Here is a 21,893-nt window from a genome sequence, read left to right on the forward strand (position 1 = left end):
CTCCTACCCTTTCTGCGTCCTCTTATTTAAAAACATGTGCAAGGCGTTCCCACCGGGGCTCAGCGGTTAACGAATCTGACGAGCATCCACGAGGACGCAGGTTCAATCCCGGACCCTGCTCAGTGGGTTAAGGATCTGGTGTTGCCATGAGCTGTGGTGTAGGCCGCAGATGCAGCTTGGATCTTGCATGGCTGTGGCTGTGGTGTAGGCCAGCAGCTACAGCTCCGATTCAACCCCTAGCCTGGGAACCTCCATATGCAGCCGGCGTGGCCCTAAAAAAAGCAAAAATAAATTAATTAATTAAAATATGGAGAAGAAAATCTGTGAAAATCAGTTTGCCTGACTCAAAGATCTGCGGCGTAAAACTTTTTAGAGCAACGATTTTGTGTAGGCTTTCAACAGCTCAGAGGAAGTTTCAAGCCACAGACAAGATGACGGAACACACTGACTCCTTGGGTCACGTGGTGAAGATTCAGTACAGTTACCGTGGTAACTTGAGAAAATGCACGACACTGATATTTCACTGACATACTTCTTGCCACTGACAGAATCTGGGACAGATGCCTTTTAAAACAGCTTCGCCTCTGAAGTTAACCCAATAAACGATAATAATTTTCAATATCAAGACTGAAAGGCCAGATACCATACCTGTGATATGATAGACAGAATTAAACCCGATTCCAAATCTTCCGACCTTCAAAGGGTCGTCCTTTTTCCGGCTGCGCGCGATCTCCTGGATGCCGTGCCAGTCCTCCGGGGTGAAGACCGCGTTGTTGTACACGTAGAGGGCTGGCCCTGGGCGGCAAGGGACGTGCGGGTGTTGAGAAAGGGGGCCGGAGTGCTCAGTCCCCATTGGAGACCTGGCCCCACCTCACGCTGCTCAGTGGCAGGAAGACGGAACTGAGCCCAGTGACTGAACTCGGCCCTCAGTTCGGCTGCCTTCACCATAGAAACAAGTGACAAACTGATGGTAAAAACTGCCAGGAGAAGAAACACTACTGTCGACCAAAAATTCAAGAAGGAAAAATTACGGTCCCTGGATACTCGACACACAGGGCAAACAAGAGCACCCGTCACCGTGCACTACTTTGTACACTGTGTTTCTAGAGAGCGCAGTTACGGACCTTTGCAAAGGGGATTATCTGTAAATGCGCCAAGATCTGCGATCTAAAGAAACCTGTTTGTGGATCACTTCATAAGGTGAAAAACAAGCCTGCTCACTCACACGCCTCTGGCCTCAAGCGCAGATGTGGGGTGCTGCCATGGTCCGTGTTACACAACAGCGTGACTGCCACTGGTGACACAGTCGCCGCAGGGATCTGCATGCAGCCCAGGCTCCCAGGAAGGACGAGCACTGGGAAGGCCCCTTCTCTAAACCCAGCCACAGTGGGTGCTCCCCCAGCACGAGAAGACCTGGGGAGCCTCTGGGAGCCCCCAGTTCTCCCAGCTTCCTTCACGTGGTCACAGCCTTGAACTCATCAGTTGAGCGCGAAGCTGGGAAGAGCTTGGGTTCTGCACCAGATCGGACATTCGAAGCCCTGTCACCTCGTTACACGAAAGCACTCAGGAGTTCTCAGCTACATGCTGTGGGTAAAGGGAAACTGTGACCAGGAAGGTGACAGCAGCCAAGACACTAGTCACACCTGGTGAAAACGGAAGACGCCCTCAGGCCTCACAAGCAGGGGCTGCCGTGTGAAAAGGCCAGAGGTGGCGCCTGAGTTTTTCAACTGGCTAATCTGATATCACTGGAAGAACCTGGCTCTAAGGGTGCCTATGCACCAACTCAGCTCAATAATCTTCTTTCAAATTTTTTTTAATGAGGCCAAGTCAGGCCTAGGGCAAAATTTCCTAGACGTGAGATAGAATTTGGAATCAAGCACTTCCAGGACCTCATCCCACTCTCACCTTCGCCATGTCGCTTCTGCAGGACACACCCAGTATCAGTGTGACAGCAGATGGGACACTTCTCAACACACAGGATCTCATTTAACCCCCAGAGCACCTGGGCGCCCGCGGCGCTCCCCCACCGCAAGGGCGGGCAGGCGAGGACGCGGCCAGGCTCTGCCCTCGGCTCAGTCCCAGCGAGGGCGGACGGGATCTGGGCCGCTCGCCACCGGGTCCCGTGGAGACGGACACAGGGCGGCCCTGGGGAGGGGACTTGGACCAAAGTCCCTCCCAGGACACAGAGAGCCTTCCACGCGATTACATCAACCACAGACTCTGAGAGCCAGGAAGCCTGGTGGTCGGACCCTCTGGCTGTAGAAATGCAGGACCTGCCCGAGGTCACGAAGGAGCAGGAGTCGGGACCAGAAGGAAAACCTCCCGGTGTGTCAGGTGGCATCGCACCCTTGACAGACACCACCACGCAACCTTCCTGCCACAGGCGGGGCCTGAGAAGAAACACAGTAACTCGGAGAGCACATGCGAAGTATTTACTATTTAACAACAATGTTGATCACTCTCCTAAATCACAAACCCTCTTCCACAAATCACACAACTCACTCTTTAAAAATGTGTCCAGGCAAGTCTGAGCGGGTCCCCCCTCTGCTCAGTAACTTTCTTCCACCGTCAGTCAGTCACAGTCCCCTATCCGCGTCACGGCTGAGCCGCAAGTCCGGAATATTCTTTTTAACACCGCGCTGCCCAGCCTACACACCAGGAGTCCCCTAAGGATTGGCTACGGTTTCCACCGTCTCTCATTTTCCTTACTCATGTGTCTCCTGCTTCAAAATACTTCCAGAGTCCTCCAAAAGGAGACAGTACCAGAAACAACCAACCCTCTTACTTCTTTCCAAAGGCAGAGGGTGTTCTGTTTGCAAAGGGCGTCAGTCTGCCCTGCTCCTGATAGAAGGTACGCTCGCAGGCCACTGAGCAGAAGAGGAGACCCACGTGTTTCCTCTGCTCGTTCCTCTGAGTTGAGATTTTCACTCCTCGTCCTGTAAAAATACCAACTAGCAGGGACACCTTCTCACGAAGAGCAGAGGAAACACGTGAAGGAGTGGCGTTCAACCGGCCAGAAGGGAGGACCAGTGGCGACAGACCGTTGGTCACACACTGCACTGGAAGTCACTCAAGATCGCCTGTTCGTACAGGAACTAAACTCCCCAACGAAGGATGCTTACCCTGATATTGTGCCATGTCTTTCGACCAGAGCGTCTCTGTTCCATACTGAGTTTCATCATATAAAAATTTAACCTCTGTGGCCCCAGCATCTTCTGCGTTCTGAATTAATTCCTAGTCAAGAAAAACGCCAAAAATGAATACTTAATAAGATGGTCATCTACCGCCCGTACTTACCTACGATACGTTAATAAAAGTCATTACACATGAGTGAGGGCACCCGCTCTGCATCGGGGGCGAGGTCTCTGTCCATTCTCAGAGCCAGCGACCAGCCAGCTCGGTGTCGTTTTTGTTCCTGGGATATTTTAGCGGAATTGAACCTAGACTAGTCTAAGGTAAGGAACAGGCGACAATTTTCTGGATGAACTCCGACTTAGACCAAACCGAATCAAACGGTTGTATGTTACATGGATGGGTCTCTAGACACAGGCTAACCCACCCTGGATTAGGACACTCGTGAACCGCCATCTTGGGGGGCACTATTTTTTACCTGCCCAGCACCCTGGAACCGCCGAGCAGGGGGCACGGATGGGCAAGGACCGCAGAGGGCGTTCCTGATACTGCAGCTGAGCCAGCAGCAGAACCTTTACCCCAGCAGGGCCACAGCGCCCCCGTGCAAGGAGACTGTGGGCGGGGCAGCGTGGCGCTGAGGGGCTGCCTGGGAGGTGAGCTGGGGAGCCCGATCCCACCTGCTGCTCACCCCCAAACACAAACAGGCGGCCACGCCTTGACCTGCCTCCTGTCTTCCCTTCACACGACCACCCATGTCTCATAGGGTTTTAAGGCCATTCCCACCCAGTCCAGTCTAACAGAGTCTCTAAAAATGAGCCATCCTATTCACTTTGGAATAGAACAGAAAATTAAAGGCAGAAATAAGAAGTAAATAGGTAGCAAATCAACGTGTAACTGAAGAGCACTTTAGAGGCCGGAGCTTGCGTTCATCTGTACAGCTATTGTGACTCACGCGCATTTTAGGGAGCAGAGATAAAGGAAACCAGAAATAAAAGCCCCAGGCTCTAACGACCCGTCTCGAGTTGGAGGAAAATCAGGACGAGGCACTTCTTCTCAGGGATCTCTTTCAAACGGATTCTGAGAAGAAGAGGCAGTAAGTGTGCCAGCTGCACAAGTGCTTGGGCTATAGACACTCAAGTGCCTCTGGCCCTATCTTCTCTCAGCCAACATCACAAAAGGTGCAGGTCTAAGTCCAGGTGATTCTAGGACACCTACTAAAATCTAAGGCGGCTGAACCCCCTAAAGTACCCAAGGAACAAAAAGGACACCGAGCTGGCGGACAGGCGAATACACCCCGTGAGCGCAGTGGAAGGACTCAGCGTCAGCTGGCCGCTGACTCCAAGCATCCAGAGGCCTTGCTCACCACCTTGGCCTCGTCTCCACTCCCTTCTGAGCTGATGGCCTAGTTTAATGTAGTCTGTTCACCTCTCTCTACCCACAACAACCCAATGACCACACGCTTCCCGCCTTCACTCTCCTAATGGAAAGTTTTCAAGGGAGCTTTCTGTGAACCGCTGCTGCCTGCTCTCAAAGGTGCTCCAACGTGTCCTCGTCATTAAAACCACTCTCTTCAACCAGCATCTGAGGATAACTGCTTAGTATTTAAAGTAAGTTAAACAGGCCTAGTGCTTATTCACTAAAATTTTACCATCTAAACTAGAAAATAGGAGTTCCTGTCATGGCTAAGCAGAAACAAATCTGACTAGTATCCATGAGGACACAGGTTCGACCCCTGGCCTCGCTCAGTGGGTTAGGGATCCGTGTTGCCATGAGCTGTGGTGCAGGTTGCAGATACAGCTCAGGTCTGGCGTAGCTGTGGCATAAACCAGCTCTGATTTGACCCTTGGCCTGCGAAGTTCCATATGCCACAGGTGCAGCCCTAAAAAGACAAAAAATAAAAATAAAAAATAAACTAGAAAACAAAATAAAAGCTAAGATATTGAAAGTAATAAACACTCTATAATAAGAAGAAAAATAAATAAGAATTAATCTACTTTTACAATTAATTAAGGAAGTTTCTTACGAAGGTGAAACACAAATCGAACTTCAGCATCTTCCCACTACTGCTTTCTTTTTTTTTTGCCTTTTCTTGGGCCGCTCCTGCGGCATATGGAGGTTCCCAGGCTAGGGGTCCAATCGGAGCTGTAGCCACCAGCCTACGCCAGAGCCACAGCAACGTGGGATCCGAGCCGCGTCTGCAACCTACACCACAGCTCACGGCAACGCTGGATCGTTAACCCACTGAGCAAGGGCAGGGATCGAACCCGCAACCTCATGGTTCCTAGTCAGATTCGTTAACCTCTGCGCCACGACGGGAACTCCACTACTGCTTTCTTGTATGGCTGCTCAGTTTGTTTTTTAATGACTGTATTCAAACTAAAGGAATATATCGTAAATAAAAATACTTAACTAAAATAATTATCCCTTTAAATCAACTCTCCTAAAAAGCAAACTGCTAAATCCAAGGGAGTCAAACAGGCTTGGGTACACAGTCCCTGAATGTGGGTTTTGTATTATATTATTTGGTCAGCTGGTTGGTGTGCAATGGCCCTGCACAATAAAATTCAGAAAATTACATTATGTACTTCCATAAAATTACCCAAAAAAGTGTTTCTAGAGCAACACTGCTTGATTACAGCACACAGCAGCTGAGGGGTTCCTTCGCCCCTGAGTTTAAACCGACTGCCCCTTGGCCCAGGCCATCCTGCCAGGGCACTGCAGGTGCAGAGGGAAATAGATACAGCCACTCAAATCTAGACGAAATGTTTACAACATAAATACCAACAGGGCCAGTAAGCAACTTCAGTCCATCTCGTTTTTACCAGTGTCGGTGCACACAGGTACACGACCTTGCCCTACCTTGAGAATCTGTCCTCCTTCTGGGTATCTTCTCAGAATGTCCTTGAGAAAATCGACAAGCGGTGGGGTTGTTTGCCCAAATCGACCTAAACACAGAACATATTTTACATGACTTCTTAAAAAATCCTCTGGCCTGTTGCCAATGTGTTACTTGATTCTGAACCAAGTAACTCGTAAAACCACACAAGTCGTGACTTCACGCAGGCACTGCAGCACTTTTCTGGTAGGAAAACCTAACTACATGGATTCGGTAGAAGGCAAAGCAGAGTCGATTTTATCAAATTTCAAGATTTTTAATTAAACTGCAAATTCAGTTTTTAAAATACGTTCAAAAATACACTAAATGTCACATAAGATTATCACGGGGGGATGTTGCTATTTTCCAAAGCAAATGAAATAAATGGTGCTACTGTGTGGGCGCTTTGAAGCTAAGTAATCAGCCAGAGACTGGGGTGGTGCCTGTTCTGACATTCCTAATATTCTCAAACTCAACCCATGTTCCGCCTGATTTGAAGTTCACCCAGTCACTGTCTCAGTGGCTGCCCAGGTCAAACAGCCTAAGTCTTTCTAAAGTGGAGACGCTCCGAACTGACCCACCAGGTCACCTTCAGACGGGTGCCAGACAGCAAGGTGCAGGGAGGGGGGAGAAGGGCGGTAACTTCTCAGATGCCCAGAATAAAATACAGCTGTTTATAAGTAAAAAAAGAAAGCTGTGCTTACAACGAAATCATCACTATGAACTCATCTGCGTCACACTGGAACAACGACCCACCACAGCCAAGCCCCGCGGGACCCCGCCCGCAGGCTGCTCCTGCCCACGCGTTCTTCCAGCCCACCTGCTGCGCCCACCCGCGCCTTCCTCTGGCCCTGACAGCCCCTCATCCCATCCCAAAGGCATGTTCCTCGTTTCATTTTTCAAACATAATCTTTATGCAGTAAAAACGGAATTTACGCCTGGTGAGGTGGATTTCATACCTCCCCCTTTTAAGCCTTTTGACTGAAGGTTTACAAAGAGATGACGACTGCCGCGAGCCAGCTCTCCAATCGGGATCCAGTCACATAACTGAAAAATAGAAAAGAAAATGGATGAAAAGCAATATAGTGCCTAACTCTGTAAATTCAAAATTTCACCTCATTTGGTTTCCACTTATGAAATAACATTAAGTGTCCTTATCAGGAAATAAGTTGCTCTGGAGAACTGAATATGGTAGAGAACAAAATTCTGTTTAAAAATGTAAACGATTTTTTTTAACTATAAAGAGATAAAGATACACATATTTATGTTTTAAAATAGTTAAAAATGTTTTATGGTGAATCAGGATTATTGACATAAACAAAATCATTCTTTTGAATAGCATTTCCAAAGTGTATTACTCGGGGAGCTCCCTGGAGGCTAAGCAGGCTAAGGATCCCACGTTGTCACTGCTGTGGCGTGGGATCCATCCTTGGCCCAGGAATTTTCATGTGCTGCAGGTACAGCCAAAAAAATAAAGAAACAAAATGTATCACTCAGAACACAGTCCAATGAGATTTAGCAGATATTCGAGAACCAAAAAAAGTTTTAAATTAGTGGGAATAATGTGGTTTTTAAGGCATTTAACATACTAAGGTATGAAAAGGATTATACCATGTGGCATTTCACACCTCTTGGCAGTGACTGTTTTCATTTATTTTTGAAGAGCACCTTATATTACTCCTAGAAATACACGTCGGAAAACTGCTCAGATGTTGCTATGAAAGCCGTGACGTGCAAGATGGCACACGAGGACTGGAACCTCTGAAGCCGCTGTGGCTGTCACGTCCCCAGTGGGCGTTCCTGAAAAATTTTGCCCTGGCATTCCTTTTCCTTTCGGCAATGGTTCTGTGTCCCACAAAGGCAGGGTCCACTGTGTGTGCCCAGGACCCGGGGGCAGGGCAATGAAGGGCCTTTTTGGAAAATGAGGTAAATGATCCGAAGCCAGATCCCCTTCTCCCCAGCAGCCCACCCTGAAGGGTCACTGCGGAGAGACTTACAGGTCCACCCCTGCAAACACTCCTGCTGCCCTGTCCAGAACCACCTCTGCAACTTCCTCTTCCTCCACAGATGTGAAGGGCGTCCCTCTCATCCGCGTCAAAACCACTGTCTACCGGAGTTCCCGTCGTGGCGCAGTGGTTAGCGAATCTGACTAGGAACCAAGAGGTTGCGGGTTCGATCCCTGGCCTTGCTCAGTGGGTTAAGGATCCAGCATTGTTGTGAGCTGGGGTGTAGGTTGCAGACGCGGCTCGGATCCCGCGTTGCTGTGGCTCTGGCGTAGGCTGGCGGCTACAGCTCCAATTAGACCCCTAGCCTGGGAACCTCCACATGCCGCAGGTGCGGCCCAAGAAATGACAAAAAGACAAAAAAAAAAAAAAAAAACCACTGTTTACAACCACCCACCTCCCACTGCGCCCGCCCTCCCTCCAGGGGTCCCCAGGCTGGGCCTGTCAGAGGCGGCCTCCCCAGCCTTCTTGCCGGCATCCACCGCCCAGGGCCTGCTCCGCATGGCAACCAGCTCTCTCCCCCAAAACCCAAGTCCACTGGCTCCCCAGCACGTCTAACTTGCTCCGCTCCATTTCCAGCTCTCAGACTCTCGACGCCTCTCGGACTTTGCTAGCAATGTCCCACCCGGCCTCCGTACTCTCCGTCCGTCATCCTCACTCAGTCCCCACTTCCAAAACACAATCCAAACGCAACTGTGACATTAACAGTTGTTACAGTTCCCAGTTTATAAAGCACTTTCATTTACACATTCCCACTGCATGCTAAAGCAAGCCGATAAACTCTGTACTGGAAACACGGGTAAGAATAGTCGTAACGGTATTGTGGTTAACAGCAAAAGTTTAAAAACAATCCAAGTTCTATGACATATTCATATAGTGGAATAGTACAGAGCAATGAAAATGGCTTAACTAAATAACTACATAAATTTGAGTTGATATTTACAACATAATATTGAGTGAAAAAAAGTTAATTCCAAGTTGCTACATAAAGCACAAGCTTCCCATAAAGTTTATAAATAATTAGAAGCAAACAGTATATTATTTAGATTATACACACACATACAAGCCCAGGTACAGACACACACACAATAAAACCACCAAAACAACTACAAAACAGGCAACAGAACAAAACACATGAACGGGTAAGGTGGGAGAGGCTCTGGGCATGACCACACCTAGGGGCTACGCTGACAGCGCAGAACCACAGGAGTAACCAAAGAGGGAGGTCTGGGGCCAGGAGAGGACACCCAGTCTAGAGACTGGGCAGGTGCAGATGAAGATGTAAGAATGACAAGCCTTCCTCCCCAGTCCCGCCCAGTGTCCTCAAGCAAGCCACCATCTGCCACCATCGGGGACCGAGCCGCAGGAAGATTGCTCCCCGGAGGAACGTCAGAACAGGTCAGCCGGAGGCCCAGCTGGGAGGACAGGAGACCAGAGGGCGCCCCCAGCACACAGAGGGCTGAGACCTGACGGAGGGGCTACATTCGCCAACACCTGTGCTGGGAGTAAGGCAACCCAGCACTTGAAACGCCGTCCTGTGGGGCTCAAGCAGTCCTCGTGTATCTTGCTCAAGTCTCTTTTGCCTCTTTTATCACATAAAAAGTGAAGATATTTACAGGGATTAAATAATAAGTTAGTTTTCAGTGAAATACCTCCATTTAACTCCCTTGAAGATCACTGTAATATCTCCGCCCATCTTAAAGGTGATATGTGATGTGAAATACTCCTATTTTCCAAAGTTTTGATGTACTAGACCATTCATGTGCCCTTACAAGTTTTAATATAAATTTACTCCTCCAAATAATAACTTCCATATTTAAGTATGTCTGAGGACCCATCCTTTCAGTCCCAAATTTCTGTGATTCAAAGATGCAGGGAAACCTCTAAGACATACAAGGTGAAAGGACGGATGGGTATCCAGTTAAAAGCCAAACGCCATCAGAAAAGTGTCTGTGGTCACTTCGGTGGCGACGGCTCCAAAGCCAACTTAAAAATGTTTAAAAGCCCCCTGTATGGAGTTCCCGTCGTGGCGCAGTGGTTAACAAATCCGACTAGGAACCATGAGGTTGCGGGTTCGGTCCCTGCCCTTGCTAAGTGGGTTAACGATCCGGCGTTGCCATGAGCTGTGGTGTAGGTTGCAGACGCGGCTCGGATCCCGCGTTGCTGTGGCTCTGGCGTAGGCCGGTGGCTATAGCTCCGATTCAACCCCTACCCTGGGAACCTCCATATGCCGTGGGAGCGGCCCAAGAAATAGCAGCAACAACAACAACCAAAAGACAAAAAAAAAAAAAAAAAAAAAAAATAAAAGCCCCCTGTCTATAACGCCCATCAAGAGTACCTTGATTTCAGGCAGTGAAGATGCAGACAAATCAGGGGAGGAGATACAGTGTCGAGCCGGCAAACGGACAGAAATGACAGCAGTGACAGGCACACGGCCGAGTCATGCCAGGCTGTTCACAGGGCAGCCCTTCCAGCGAGCAGGGCCCGGCGGCCCACCCCGGCCGTCCTGTCCCGGGTGCCCCCCTCCGGCCCCCACCCCCAGGTCCCGTCCCTGCCTGCCCCGTCCCCCGGGCCCCCGGCCCCGGCCCCAGGCTCCCTCCGCCACCCCAGCCCCTCGCGCCCAGTCCCCGGGCCCCGGCCCCGGCCCCAGGCTCCCTCCGCCACCCCGGCCCCTCGCGCCCAGCCCCCGGGCCCCGGCCCCGGCCCCAGGCTCCCTCCGCCACCCCGGCCCCTCGCGCCCAGCCCCCGGGCCCCGGCCCCGGCCCCAGGCTCCCTCCGCCACCCCGGCCCCCTCGCGCCCCGTCCCCCGGGCCCCGGCCCCGGCCCCAGGCTCCCTCCGCCACCCCGGCCCCCTCGCGCCCAGTCCCCGGGCCCCCGGCCCCGGCCCCCGGTCCCGCCCTACCTGCCGGCCGCCGAGCCACAGCCGCTGCTCCGACGCCGGGAAGCCCGTCTCGGCCGCGAGGCGCCGCTTCACGTCACGCACCGTCCAGGACGCGGGCACGGCCACCGTCCTGCAGCCCACGCAGCCGGGCAGCACGGTCACCCGCAGCCACCTGTGCGAAGGCAAAGGCCTCAGCGGGCGCCACGTGGGGGCCGCGGCCCCCGCCGGCCCGGCGCTCACCTGTCGCCCATGGCGCGTCCTCACCGCCCGCGCCGCGCCCGCATCGTGCTCCCCCGCAGGCCCACGCCGCGCGGCCCGCCCCGCCGCAGCCCCGGGAGCCTCCAGCCGACGAGGAGCCGCGGAGGAAACCGTGCGCGGCCGGGCGGGGGCGGGCGGAGGCGGCGGCGGCGGCGGCGGCGGCGCGCTCCCGGCCGCAAGGGCCCCGGAGGCGTCGCCCGCGGGCACGCGCCCGTCCGGACCGTTAGCTGAGGAGACGCCCCTCCCGTAAGGACTCGCCCCGCCCACAAGCCCCGCCCGCCCCTTTCCTTGCGCAGCCGCTGGGCCCGCCAGGCCCCGCCCCTCCCGCCCGGACTCGCCGGGTCCCCAGACCACGCGCCTCCTGCCGGGACTCGCCCCGCCCGCAGGTCCCGCCCGCCCGTCAGGCCCCGCCCCGCCTGCCCCGTTACGTGAGAAGCCTGCCTTTCGGGCGCCGGCCGGCCCCTCCCACTAGGCCCGGCCCAGGGGGCCTTGCCCCGCCCAGACCCTTCGCGGAGAAGCCGCCTGGCCCCGCCCCCCAAGGCCCCGCCCCCGCCCGCCCTTCCCGCTTCCGCGGCGGCGCAGCGCCAGGGCGGGAGGGCTTAAACGCTGAGCGCTCGTTTGGAGGAGACGTGTGGAGTTCAAAACCGCCCTGAAACACAGAGCTGCGTGTCTTTCCACGCTAGGGACCTGGAATCTCTGGAAGCATCGCCCAATGAGATTTATGGTGGCCTCTTGGGCACCCGAGGGGAACGAGGTGGCTGCAGAACACAACCGTCTCCGGTTTCGTTTCCTTCGTTTCCGGTTTGCTTTTTAGGACACCTTAAAAGGGGGGTTCACCGTGCTGGAGTAAGGAGTGACGGGGCACGCGACAGATGACAGTGCGCACCAACGCATCCACCACGACAGGCTAAAATGTACGTAACTGGTTTTGGCAGTATTGTCTTCTATTGTTGGTGGCCCGTTTTCCCATCACTCCTGCAAGCTCCTTGAAGGCTTAGGAGTTCTTGAACTCGCCCCACAGTGACTCCTGCTGCCTTGTAATGTGAGTGTGTATGTGGCTTGATGACGCTTCCAAAAATGTCAGTCCTTCTGGCTAAATTCTCACAGGTGTGGAGGAGACACGTTGCAAAAAAAGGCAACATCCATGAAGGCTATGTTCGTGAACAAGCAAACTTGCATGTTTCTTGTTTAAACACCCTTAATAGAATAAAATGTTAGTGTGGACCCAAAAAACGGCATTACTGTTTTTCAGTTCTAACTTCTCTCCACAAAAAATACTTCTCAGAACTCATTATCAATAATAAATATGCAAGACAACCCTTAGAGCTGTTCCATCCCTTCCTTCTAACCATATTTAAAAGGAAAGTTGCTGTAGGTCATGCAGGTGTTTCCCTACTTAGAACAAGTAAGCACCTTCGATCAATTAAAGGAGAACAAGTAAAGATCCGGCGGAAAAACCCTAATGGGCGAATATTCACGTCTTTGATCAAACCGGACACGACCAGCAAGTGCATTAGAATATCAACAAGCGGAAAGAATGTGAGTGCTCCCTGCTCCGCTGAAGAGTCACCGCGCGGTGACCCCAGCACAAATCCTGCCCAGGGCAACCCTTTGGTGTCCTTAAGCTCCCTCCTAGGAAGCTGGGCACACGGGACGTGGTGACAAAGGAACAGGAGTACAGAGGGAAAACTGGAGAGACAAAGAAATGACCTTAACAGAAAGGATTTCACAAACGGTGAAGCTGATTTGGCTGGAGAAGGAGGCTGATCACAAAAAGCTCTGAACATCTGGAGTTCGAAGCCTCCTCGGGGTATCTTTTACAGGGTCGGCCAGCTTGGGGAACGCGACGCCGGAACTCAGGCGAGACATCAAAGCTACAGGAATCATTTGTATAATCACTCAGCTAATACGTATTAAACCTCTCCAGTGTCTTCTATGGACACTTTTCTAGAGGACAGAGAGCAGTGAATGAAAACAAAGCCCCTCTCCTGTGCTTACATTTTGAGGAAGGAAGACAACAGTAAACACATAGACAATTGATGAATTCATGCTCTGGGGTCAACAGTTCTATCTAAGTGAGGGGAGGCAGCAAAGCAGGAGAATAAAGCATGAGGGGTGCGGCGGCGGCGCCCCTTCCTAAGAGGTGACAGTGAGCAGAGGCCTGTGAAACACAGGAAGACGGGCTTGTCCGGTGCGAGCCTAGAAAGGGGCGGAGAACGCTACAGCTCATGGGCCTCTGGGACCTGCGTTTGCTGTCACCACCTGCCTGTTGGCTCTCTTCCAGGGCTCTGTCTCCGATCCACCCCCCCACCCGACACAAACTCAGATTTGGAATTAGTGTCTCTTTTTCCTGATGGCTTCCCAGGGCCTGGAAGAGGACCTAACACAGAACAGGTGCTTCCTAAGTACAAGGAAAGGAGGGAAGGACTGAGGGAAGGAGGAATATCTGGAAAATACAGAAAAAGAGAAACTCAGACATTCATAATCCTAACATCCACCCCAATACAAACAATGTATTCACTGCCATTCATTTAAGAGTTTGTAATATGATGGTAATTATACCATGGATACATAGTATTTTTTGATGTTTTTGTCACTGTATAAATCTCATTTCTAATAACTGCCTAACTTTCCATTGAGAAGAAATAGCTTAGGCTGCTTAACCTGATTAGTACTCGTACTGCAATTTTAATTTTTTCAAAAGTGTGCAGAAGAGTTTCCATCATGGCACAGTGGAAATGAATCTCACTAGGAACCATGAGGTTGCGGGTTTGATCCCTGGCCTCGCTCAGTGGGTTAAGGATCCAGCGTTGCCGTGAGCAGTGGTGTAGGTTGCAGACACGGATCGGATCCCGTGTTGCTGTGGCTGTGGTGTAGGCCAGTGGCTATGGCTCTGATTCGACCCCTAGCCTGGGAACCTCCATGTGCCGCGGGTGCGGCCCTAGAAAAGGCAAAAAGCCAAAAAAAAAAAAAAAAAAAGAAAGGCATCTGTGAGATGAACTAAAAAGCTTCAAAAGCAGCACAACGTTTCACGTAGCTGAGGTGCCCATAGACTTGACAACCAGGCAGCCATTGTTGAGTTAGTTCTGGGCTCCAGATCCTACAGGAATTTCCTGATGGCTAAGGGATCAAGGTCAGGTTCAGCATGGCATACGAGGCCTAGTACAGTTTAGCCCCAATCAGCCTCCTCAGATTTTTCTGAGGCCACCCAGCCACCCATAATACAGTCCGTCTCCAAGACCAGCTGATGATAATATGTACCACGCACGGAATATCCAGCAGGTGCCAGGCCCCGCCTAAAAGCCTGAGATTTAGCTCATTCGACCTTCCCAACTACTCTGTGAAGTATCTCAATTGTCAGGGAAGGAAGAGGAAAGGAAATACGTGACCTCTCGGTGCACAGCTGCAGATGGGAGAGCCAGAACTGGAACCCAGCTCACACAACTCCCGAGCCCAAGCACCGTTCATGTTTACAGAACATGCAGTAACTGCACATTGCCTGGTCCCCGGCGGGTCCACCTGCACGGCCCTACCAGCCTGCATGCTCCCCCCATCCCTCTCCATCTGATAAACCTAAGTCCTCGTCTTAGAATCACAGCTTCTCCAAAAAGCTTGCCTCAACCCTTCCAGGCTGCTTCCTTAAGCAACCTGTACTTTGGGGCTTCATGTTGGCGCTATGGCACCTTTCGCATTTTTGTCAATATTTCATTTTCTTTTTTTTTTTTCTTTTCTTTTTTTGGCTGCACCTGGAGCATATGGAAGTTCCCAGGCCAGGGATCAAACCTGAGCTGCAGCTACCACCTACACCACGGCTGCAGCAACACCAACCCTTAGCCCACTGCGCTGGGATCAAACCCACTCCCACAATGAGATCCTTCGTCTGCTGCGCCACAGCAGGAACTCCTCACATTTAGTTGTATTCACCGCCACGCACTTCTCTTCGCATCTTAAGGGCCTGGCGCACAGTATTATTCAATCCATGCTACTCAGACCTTTAAATAAGGATTGCCTGTAGGCGGATATTAACTCCACTCCCAACATCAGTCAACCAGGTTTTATTTTGGTTTTTAGTTCTGTGCAAAAAGCTTTCGGCTGCAAGCAGCTCCCTACCTAACAGTAGCTAAAGTGATAAAATGACTGAGACAGCCATTTATTTGTAAATGTCTGTCCAGCCACTATGCAGTTTGCTCCACGTGAGCAAAGCTGCTGTGTGACTCACCGCCCCCTCCTGCCCTGACCAGCCCAGCTCATCACAGGGACATAGCAGTTTGGTCACAGGTACAGCTCATGCTGCTCTGCCACCTGCTAGACACCTGAGGTCCTGGGTTTCCTTGGCCTCTGACTCACGGCTCCAGCACGACCAGCCTTCACGGCCACCATGCCATGGGGCTGTCCTCTGGCTTAGGGCCTCTCTGTCGGTGTTGCTCCAGGAGCCTGTGTTGTGGCATCCAGCACCAGGTCAGCCACTTAGCCAACGCAACCTGTGGTCCCTTACAGGCCAGATCCTGCCAGGTTGGCTTCCTCCCAGGGAAAGTGACCAGCCGCGGGGGGGAAACAAGGTCAAGACCTCAGGATACCTCCTCGTGAGGAGTCTTGGCATCTAACCGACAGCTCACAGCTGACACCCTGGGAGACTCTAGGCCTGGGCTTTCAGAATCCACAACCCCAGGGTACTTGCCAGAGCCCTGCCTGGACATGTGACTCTGCCCAGACCCTTCAGCTCTGCTGCCCCAAGAACTGGAAACTTCCACCTCATGGCTGCCTTGTCCCCCCAGTCCCTCCCAGGTGGCCTCAGAGGTCTGTCCCCTCTGCAGGCAGTCCCTCTCCTGCCCCAGCTCCATCCCACGTGAGGTAGGATGGCCCCAAGCTCCCAGAGCTAGGACCACCCCTCCCTGAAGTGGGTGTGTCCCTAGGCCCGCTCTCGGCCTCCCCCCTAAACCCCCTCCTACAGCACAACCTCAGACTGTGGGGACCCCCCCACACGCCCGCATCTTGCCATCTCTCCATCTCGTGATGACAAACTGTCTAAAGCAGGGCGGGGTTTTACGGGGCAGTCAGCTCTGCTAGACCATGGGCGCATCTTCAAACAGCTGTGTGACCGTCAGTGCCAGCCGGGGGCGGAGGAGGGGCATGACCGCTGAGGGATGTCTCTTGGAGATGAAAGGAATGTTCTGGAGTCCTGACAGCCAGGGGCATAGCCTAAAAACGCTGAACTGGACCCCGGCACATGGTGAACTTGAGGGTATGTGAATTACATCGAAAGATAACCCGAACGTTGTGCTGGACGTGAAGGCAGAGGCACATGCGCTGCACTGCTGTGCGGAGACTCCCCCGGGGCACACACGTGGTTGAGTGTGTCCTTGACAAGCCCGGGGCTTTGTCTGTTTAAGGGTCTTCTTGAGATGCTCTGGGTCTTTCTCCGGAAAGGTCAGAACCGACGCCTTTGCTCTCACACACGATCATGAATAAGATGACACAGAACTCCTCCGGGGAAGGTTCCGGTCCCGCTCTCGTGCTCATCCCTCCAGCCCCCGGGGGACTCTCCCAGCTCCCACCTTCCCGCCGGCGCGGCTCCAGCCTCATCCAGTTAGCTCATCCGTGGCCTCCGCCTGCATGGTCCTCCCTTCCCCGGGGTCCACTCCTCCTGCAGATTCACCCCAAGCGTCCTGGGCTGGCAGCCTGATGCTTCACAGGGCACCTCCTGGGTGACTTACCCCATCTGTGTCTCCGCCCTAAGCTGGTGGAGCCCAAGCTCCAGCATCGGGACCTTAGGCAGAGCCATCCTTTCCGGGGGGAGCTGATCTCCAACCCGCGATGCTGGTGGCCTGGGTGGAGCTTATAACCAACACGCCAGACAAGTGACAAAACTTGCCTTCTCTGTGTGGCAGTGTAGACACCGTGGCTTAACGTTTATTTTTAGTTACATTAAACAGGCTTTGGGAAATGATATCATGCTTCTGAATTCACGGTCCTGCCTTTCCTGCTTCCACAGGGGATGCTGTGAATTCCCCAACAGGCCGTCGGAGACCCGAGGAAACAGGATTGTCCAGACTTGACACAACGCTTTTGATTCTACTGTTAATGCCAATGGGAGGTATTGGTTGGTTGCCAAAAACCCTAGATTATTTAAATATAGCTGTGCCACAGCAAAATCAACCAGGAAGGGCCTTACATGTCATCATGCGTACACGCAGCAATTGAATCATCTGAGGAAACTTTGCATCACAAAGGCAAAAAGTGACTCAGGCCCTCAGATGTTATGAAGGTGACGCATCCCGGGCTAAATTCGCCATTTCGGGGAATCGCAAAACCACATGTGGTTTCTGAATTCCTCTTCCATTTATGATGCTCTCTCGGAATATTTTATAGAAAATATGGAGACAGAGTGAGCTAACTATAGCAGTCTGAACATTAAAATAAATTTACTGCATGCTAATAAGTAGAGTGTTTTGATGGAGTCTTGGCCCTGGACATAATAGCAGGAAACTTACAACATAAGCTGATAAAATATTCCATCATAAAATTGATTAAACTGAACATAAAAAAAGGAAATAGTATGACGAAGGAATACCATCCTAGACTATAATGCAGTCCTTCCCTTTTCCGTTTGGTCCTTTATTCACACAAGATGCTTTTCTCCACTTGACCCTGTCTCCACCCCCTGCCCCCGTCTCCATCCCCTGCCCCCTGTCTCTATCACCTGCCCCCTGTCTCTATCACCTGTTCCCTGTCTCCATCCTCTGCCCCCTCGTCTCCATCCCCTGCCCCCCATCTCCATGCCCTGCCCCCGTCTCCATCCCCTGCCCCCTGTCTCTATCACCTGCCCCCTGTCTCTATCACCTGTTCCCTGTCTCCATCCTCTGTCCCCCGTCTCCATCCCCTGTCCCCTGTCTCCAACCTCATCTGTCTCCATCCTCCACCCTGTGGGTGATGCTGTTGGGAGGGGTCACTGCTTCCAGCTCACTTCCTCACCTGTACCACATGCCTCAAGGTCACCCAGAGGGGAACTGGGCCGGTCGCTGATCTGAGAGGGTCGCATTTATTCATCCAATAAAATGTGTGACAGCCACGGCTTGCTGGGCGCTGACATCAGATAAAGGGGCACACCTGCCGCCAGTCTCACGGGTGTGTCAGCCACCAGGCAGGCGTCGCCGAAGGGCAGCCCCCATACTCTTCTCACCCTCCTCCTCCCCTTCGCCTTCCTCTCTTGCTTTGGTATCTGAAGAGTCAAGGTCAAAGCCGGAAAAATCCTGAAGCAGGCCAGCGGTGTCTCAGGACCCTTAAACGTCTAGGTCTCAACCTCACCTCCCGCTCCAGCCGGGCCCGGCCCTCTTGTCCCGCTGACCCAGCCCTGCCGAGGTCAGTCCCTCCACCTGCGCCCACCCTGCGGGCAGGTGCTCTGCCAGGTGCTCAGAAACCAAGGATTAATAATGACATTCAAAACAACCCCCCCTCCCCACCCATAAGGAGCTCAAGGAATGGAAAGATACTCAGAAGCTCCCCGTCGATGCTGAATGCCATGACGCCGCCCTGCAGTCGTGGGCTCCCCCACGTCCAGGCAGGAAAAAGACCGCCGTCCTGGTTGATTCTGTGTCAGGACTGAGATCTGATCTTTCCTCCCCTCGCATCCTCACTCCCCGGCGAACCACAGGGCCAGCTGCCGTCAGCTCCGTCCTTGGTGTTGCTGGGGCCTGCGTCCCCCAGGCACACTCCAGCCCCTCCAGCCCTCCTGTGCAGGGGACCGCTCCAAGGTGGCTCTGGGTCTTCCTTCCGGTGCATGTCCCTGTGGCTGTGTGCGCTTAGAAACAGAGTCGACGCGTCCACCTCTCTAGACCCCCTTTGGAGAAAAGCACGCACAGGATGTCACCACCCTGTCCTCGGACCCTGCTTGCTTCTTCGCACAGGAAGGCAATGAAGCCTATTCCTCTCTCGCAGGGAATTTGTATTTTAATCTCTAATGCTGTGTGTGCACCTGGCTCAGAGTCTGGGAAGGTCAGTCCCCCAACTGCCTCTGAAATCTTGTCACAGAGACCACTGTCATTTAGAGCAGTCACTGGGATGGTGAGAAATTCAAAGCCATACCTCATCACACCTGCCACTCATCAAACACTTACTGGGCACCAAACACTGCTAATTTAATCTCCACTGAAATCCTATGAGGCATTTCTATTCCCATTTCACAGATTAAAAAAGCAAAAGAGGGGCGTTCCCTTCGTGGCTCAGTGGAAACGAATCTGACTAGTATTCATGAGGATGTGGGTTCGGTCCCTGGCCTTGCTCCGTGGGTTAAGGATCCGGCATTGCCGTGAGCTGTAGTGTAGTTCGCAGATTTGGCTCGGATCCCGAGTTGCTGTGGCTGTGGTGTAGGCCGGCAGCTACAGCTCTGATCGGACCCCTAGCCTGGGAACCTCCATGTGCCGCAGGAGCGCCCTAGAAAAGACAAAAAACGACCCAAAAAAAAAAAAAACCCAAAACTTCTGTGGCTCCAGAGACAGACAGATCTGGGTTCACCGTAAGGAAAACTATCCCAGCAGTTAGAACAATACTCGTTTTTCATTCATTTCTCACCAACTCCTTGCTTAATCTTTCGAATCCTCTCTCCATTGAATTCCCAGGGCAACCTTCGGAGGAGACACTGTCATCCCCAACGACAAGTCAGGATTCGGGACCCAGAGAGAGTCCGCGATTTGTCCCAGGTTTCCTCACAAATGCCACCTGGCAAGGCTGGAACCCAGGTCTCCAGTCGGCGCGTCGCGATCTTCTGTTTTCAAGCACGTGGCCCCGCCAGAGTCTGGCTGGATGTAGGCAGCACAAAGGCCGTCACACACATGCAGGAAAACCCTCTTAAAGGAATATGATCAATACGTACGCCTGGATTACAGATTACAGGGATGGACAGTCAGCAAAAAGGGCGAGATGTACGACTCACTACTCGCATTCAGTTCGTTAAAGCCCATTGAGCTACCCGTTCAAAAATACGCCCCCTTGTGTTTAGTTTTTAAGTGGTGTGTCAGATAAGAATCCCTAGACCTGAATTTGATTAAACTAACAGCCTCTGGTCAAAAGTACTTGAGAAATGAGTTTACTTATGAAAAAAATAAAGAGGATATGAGTCTTTTTTATTTTGTCACATATTATTTGTAAGATTTCTTGCTTACACTCACAAATTTTTTTTTTGGGGGGGGGGGGGCTGCATCCACGGCATACGGAGGTTCCCAGGCTAGGGGTCAAATTGGAGCTGCAGCTGCTGGCCTACACCACAGCCACAGCAACGCCAGATCTGAGCCGCATCTGTGACCGACACCACCGGATCCCTAACCCACAGAGGGAGGCCAGGAATTGAACCTGCCCCCTCCTGGATACTAGTCCGATTCATCTCTGTTGTGCCACAGTGGGAACTCCCAGGAAAGATTTTTTTTAACTTTCTTCTTTAAAATGTTCTTCTTTATGCCATGTCTAAATATCTGGACGTGGAGTGAACTGTCAGCGGTCAGTTCAAAAGATAATCACTGTGTCATCTCTGCGCAGAGCCGATGCCGCAGTAACTGGATAACGTCAATCAGAGAAACCACGGCCACGAAATTACCGATCTGCGAGTTTGTGAGAAGCAGGGTTCGGGTTTTCCCTTCGCTTTATATGAAAAGGGGAGCATGCGAGCCTCCTCCCACAGAAGCGGACGTGACCGGCGTGGTGCCTGTGCTGTCTGGAGAACAATTAGAGTAGCCGGCAGTCAACCACGACTGGAGGGGCCCAAAGGAAATGCTAGTTTGAAACGGGTCAAGAGAGGTTTTTAAGGAAAATCGGGAATGAAACTATTAAAAAAAAAAGAACTGGCTCTTATATGATTCCCACAATTGCACAGATGCTTCCTCTGTTAACAACCTACCTTTTGCTCACTTCCCAAACCATTTCAGATTTCTCTTGCTCGGATTTTATTGTAGTTATAAACTATAACAGTAAACTGTCTATAATATAGATAGTTATAAACGGGGGAAAGAGGAGTTCCCATTGTGGCTGGAGTTCCCGTTGTGGTTCAATGGTTAACGGATCCGACTAGGAACCATGAGGTTGCGGGTTCAATCCCTGGCCTCGCTCAGTGGGTTAAGGATCTGGCGTTGTCGTGTAGGTGGGCAGCTACAGCTCCAACTGGACCCCTAGCCTGGGAACCTCCATATGCCGCGGGTGCAGCCCTAAAAAAGACAAAAATAAATAAATAAATAAAATGGGGAAAGATGCTGCTTATAAAAAAAAAAAAGAATATTTCTGAAGCACCAAGGACAAAAATTTTAAGTAGAGAAAGCATAGAATAATGTTCAAATGTACAGTTATTTTTTTCAGAATTTACCCAAATCTAAATCTAAACAAACTATATGATTGTTCGCTATTTCTATCATTTTTATAAATATAATTCTAGGTAATTTACATGAAAAACTCCTCAGTGGGGGAGTTCCCGTCGTGGCGCAGTGGTTAATGAATCCGACTAGGGACCATGAGGTTGCGGGTTCGGTCCCTGCCCTTGCTCAGTGGGTTAACGATCCAGCGTTGCCGTGAGCTGTGGTGTAGGTTGCAGACGTGGCTCGGATCCCGCATTGTGGTGGCTCTGGCATAGGCTGGTGGCTACAGCTCTGATTCGACGCCTAGCCTGGGAACCTCCATATGCCGCGGGAGTGGCCCAAAAAAAAAAAAAATGCCAAAAAGACAAAAAAAAAAAAATTTAAAAACTCCTCAGTGGGGAGTTCCCACT

At 51.9% G+C, this 21,893-nt stretch overlaps 1 protein-coding gene and 1 long non-coding RNA gene across 9 annotated transcripts in view; one reads left to right on the forward strand and one right to left on the reverse strand.

Moving 5' to 3' along the window:
* Positions 1-21,893, reverse strand: part of SACS (sacsin molecular chaperone) — a 73,490-nt gene that overhangs the window by 28,261 nt on the left and 23,336 nt on the right. For 2 of the 8 annotated variants that reach the window (XM_084981240.1, XM_084981239.1), the window contains exons 3-8: positions 10,913-11,063; positions 7,366-7,458; positions 6,967-7,054; positions 5,992-6,077; positions 3,123-3,234; positions 649-795 (exon numbers count right to left, since the gene is read on the reverse strand). In XM_084981240.1, coding sequence (XP_084837366.1) covers positions 649-795; positions 3,123-3,138 — 163 coding nt within the window. In that variant the 5' untranslated portion in view covers positions 3,139-3,234; positions 5,992-6,077; positions 6,967-7,054; positions 7,366-7,458; positions 10,913-11,063. Of the gene's footprint in view, positions 1-648; positions 796-3,122; positions 3,235-5,991; positions 6,078-6,966; positions 7,055-7,365; positions 7,459-10,912; positions 11,064-11,131; positions 11,394-21,893 lie in introns of those variants that run through there. The other 6 variants (XM_084981237.1, XM_021065463.2, XM_021065464.2 and 3 more) reach the window with 3 other exon arrangements.
* On the forward strand, positions 11,746-20,279 carry LOC102158458 (uncharacterized). Its single transcript, XR_014818967.1, has 3 exons — positions 11,746-13,543; positions 17,142-17,243; positions 19,765-20,279. It is a non-coding gene; the product is annotated as an uncharacterized LOC102158458 (long non-coding RNA).

This window comes from Sus scrofa, chromosome 11 (genome assembly GCF_054392235.1).
Source record: "Sus scrofa isolate SSC_HxYL_T2T_F1_AM1 chromosome 11, Sscrofa_HxYL_maternal_Yorkshire_Landrace_v2.0, whole genome shotgun sequence".
NCBI classification, from domain to species: Eukaryota; Metazoa; Chordata; class Mammalia; order Artiodactyla; family Suidae; genus Sus; species Sus scrofa.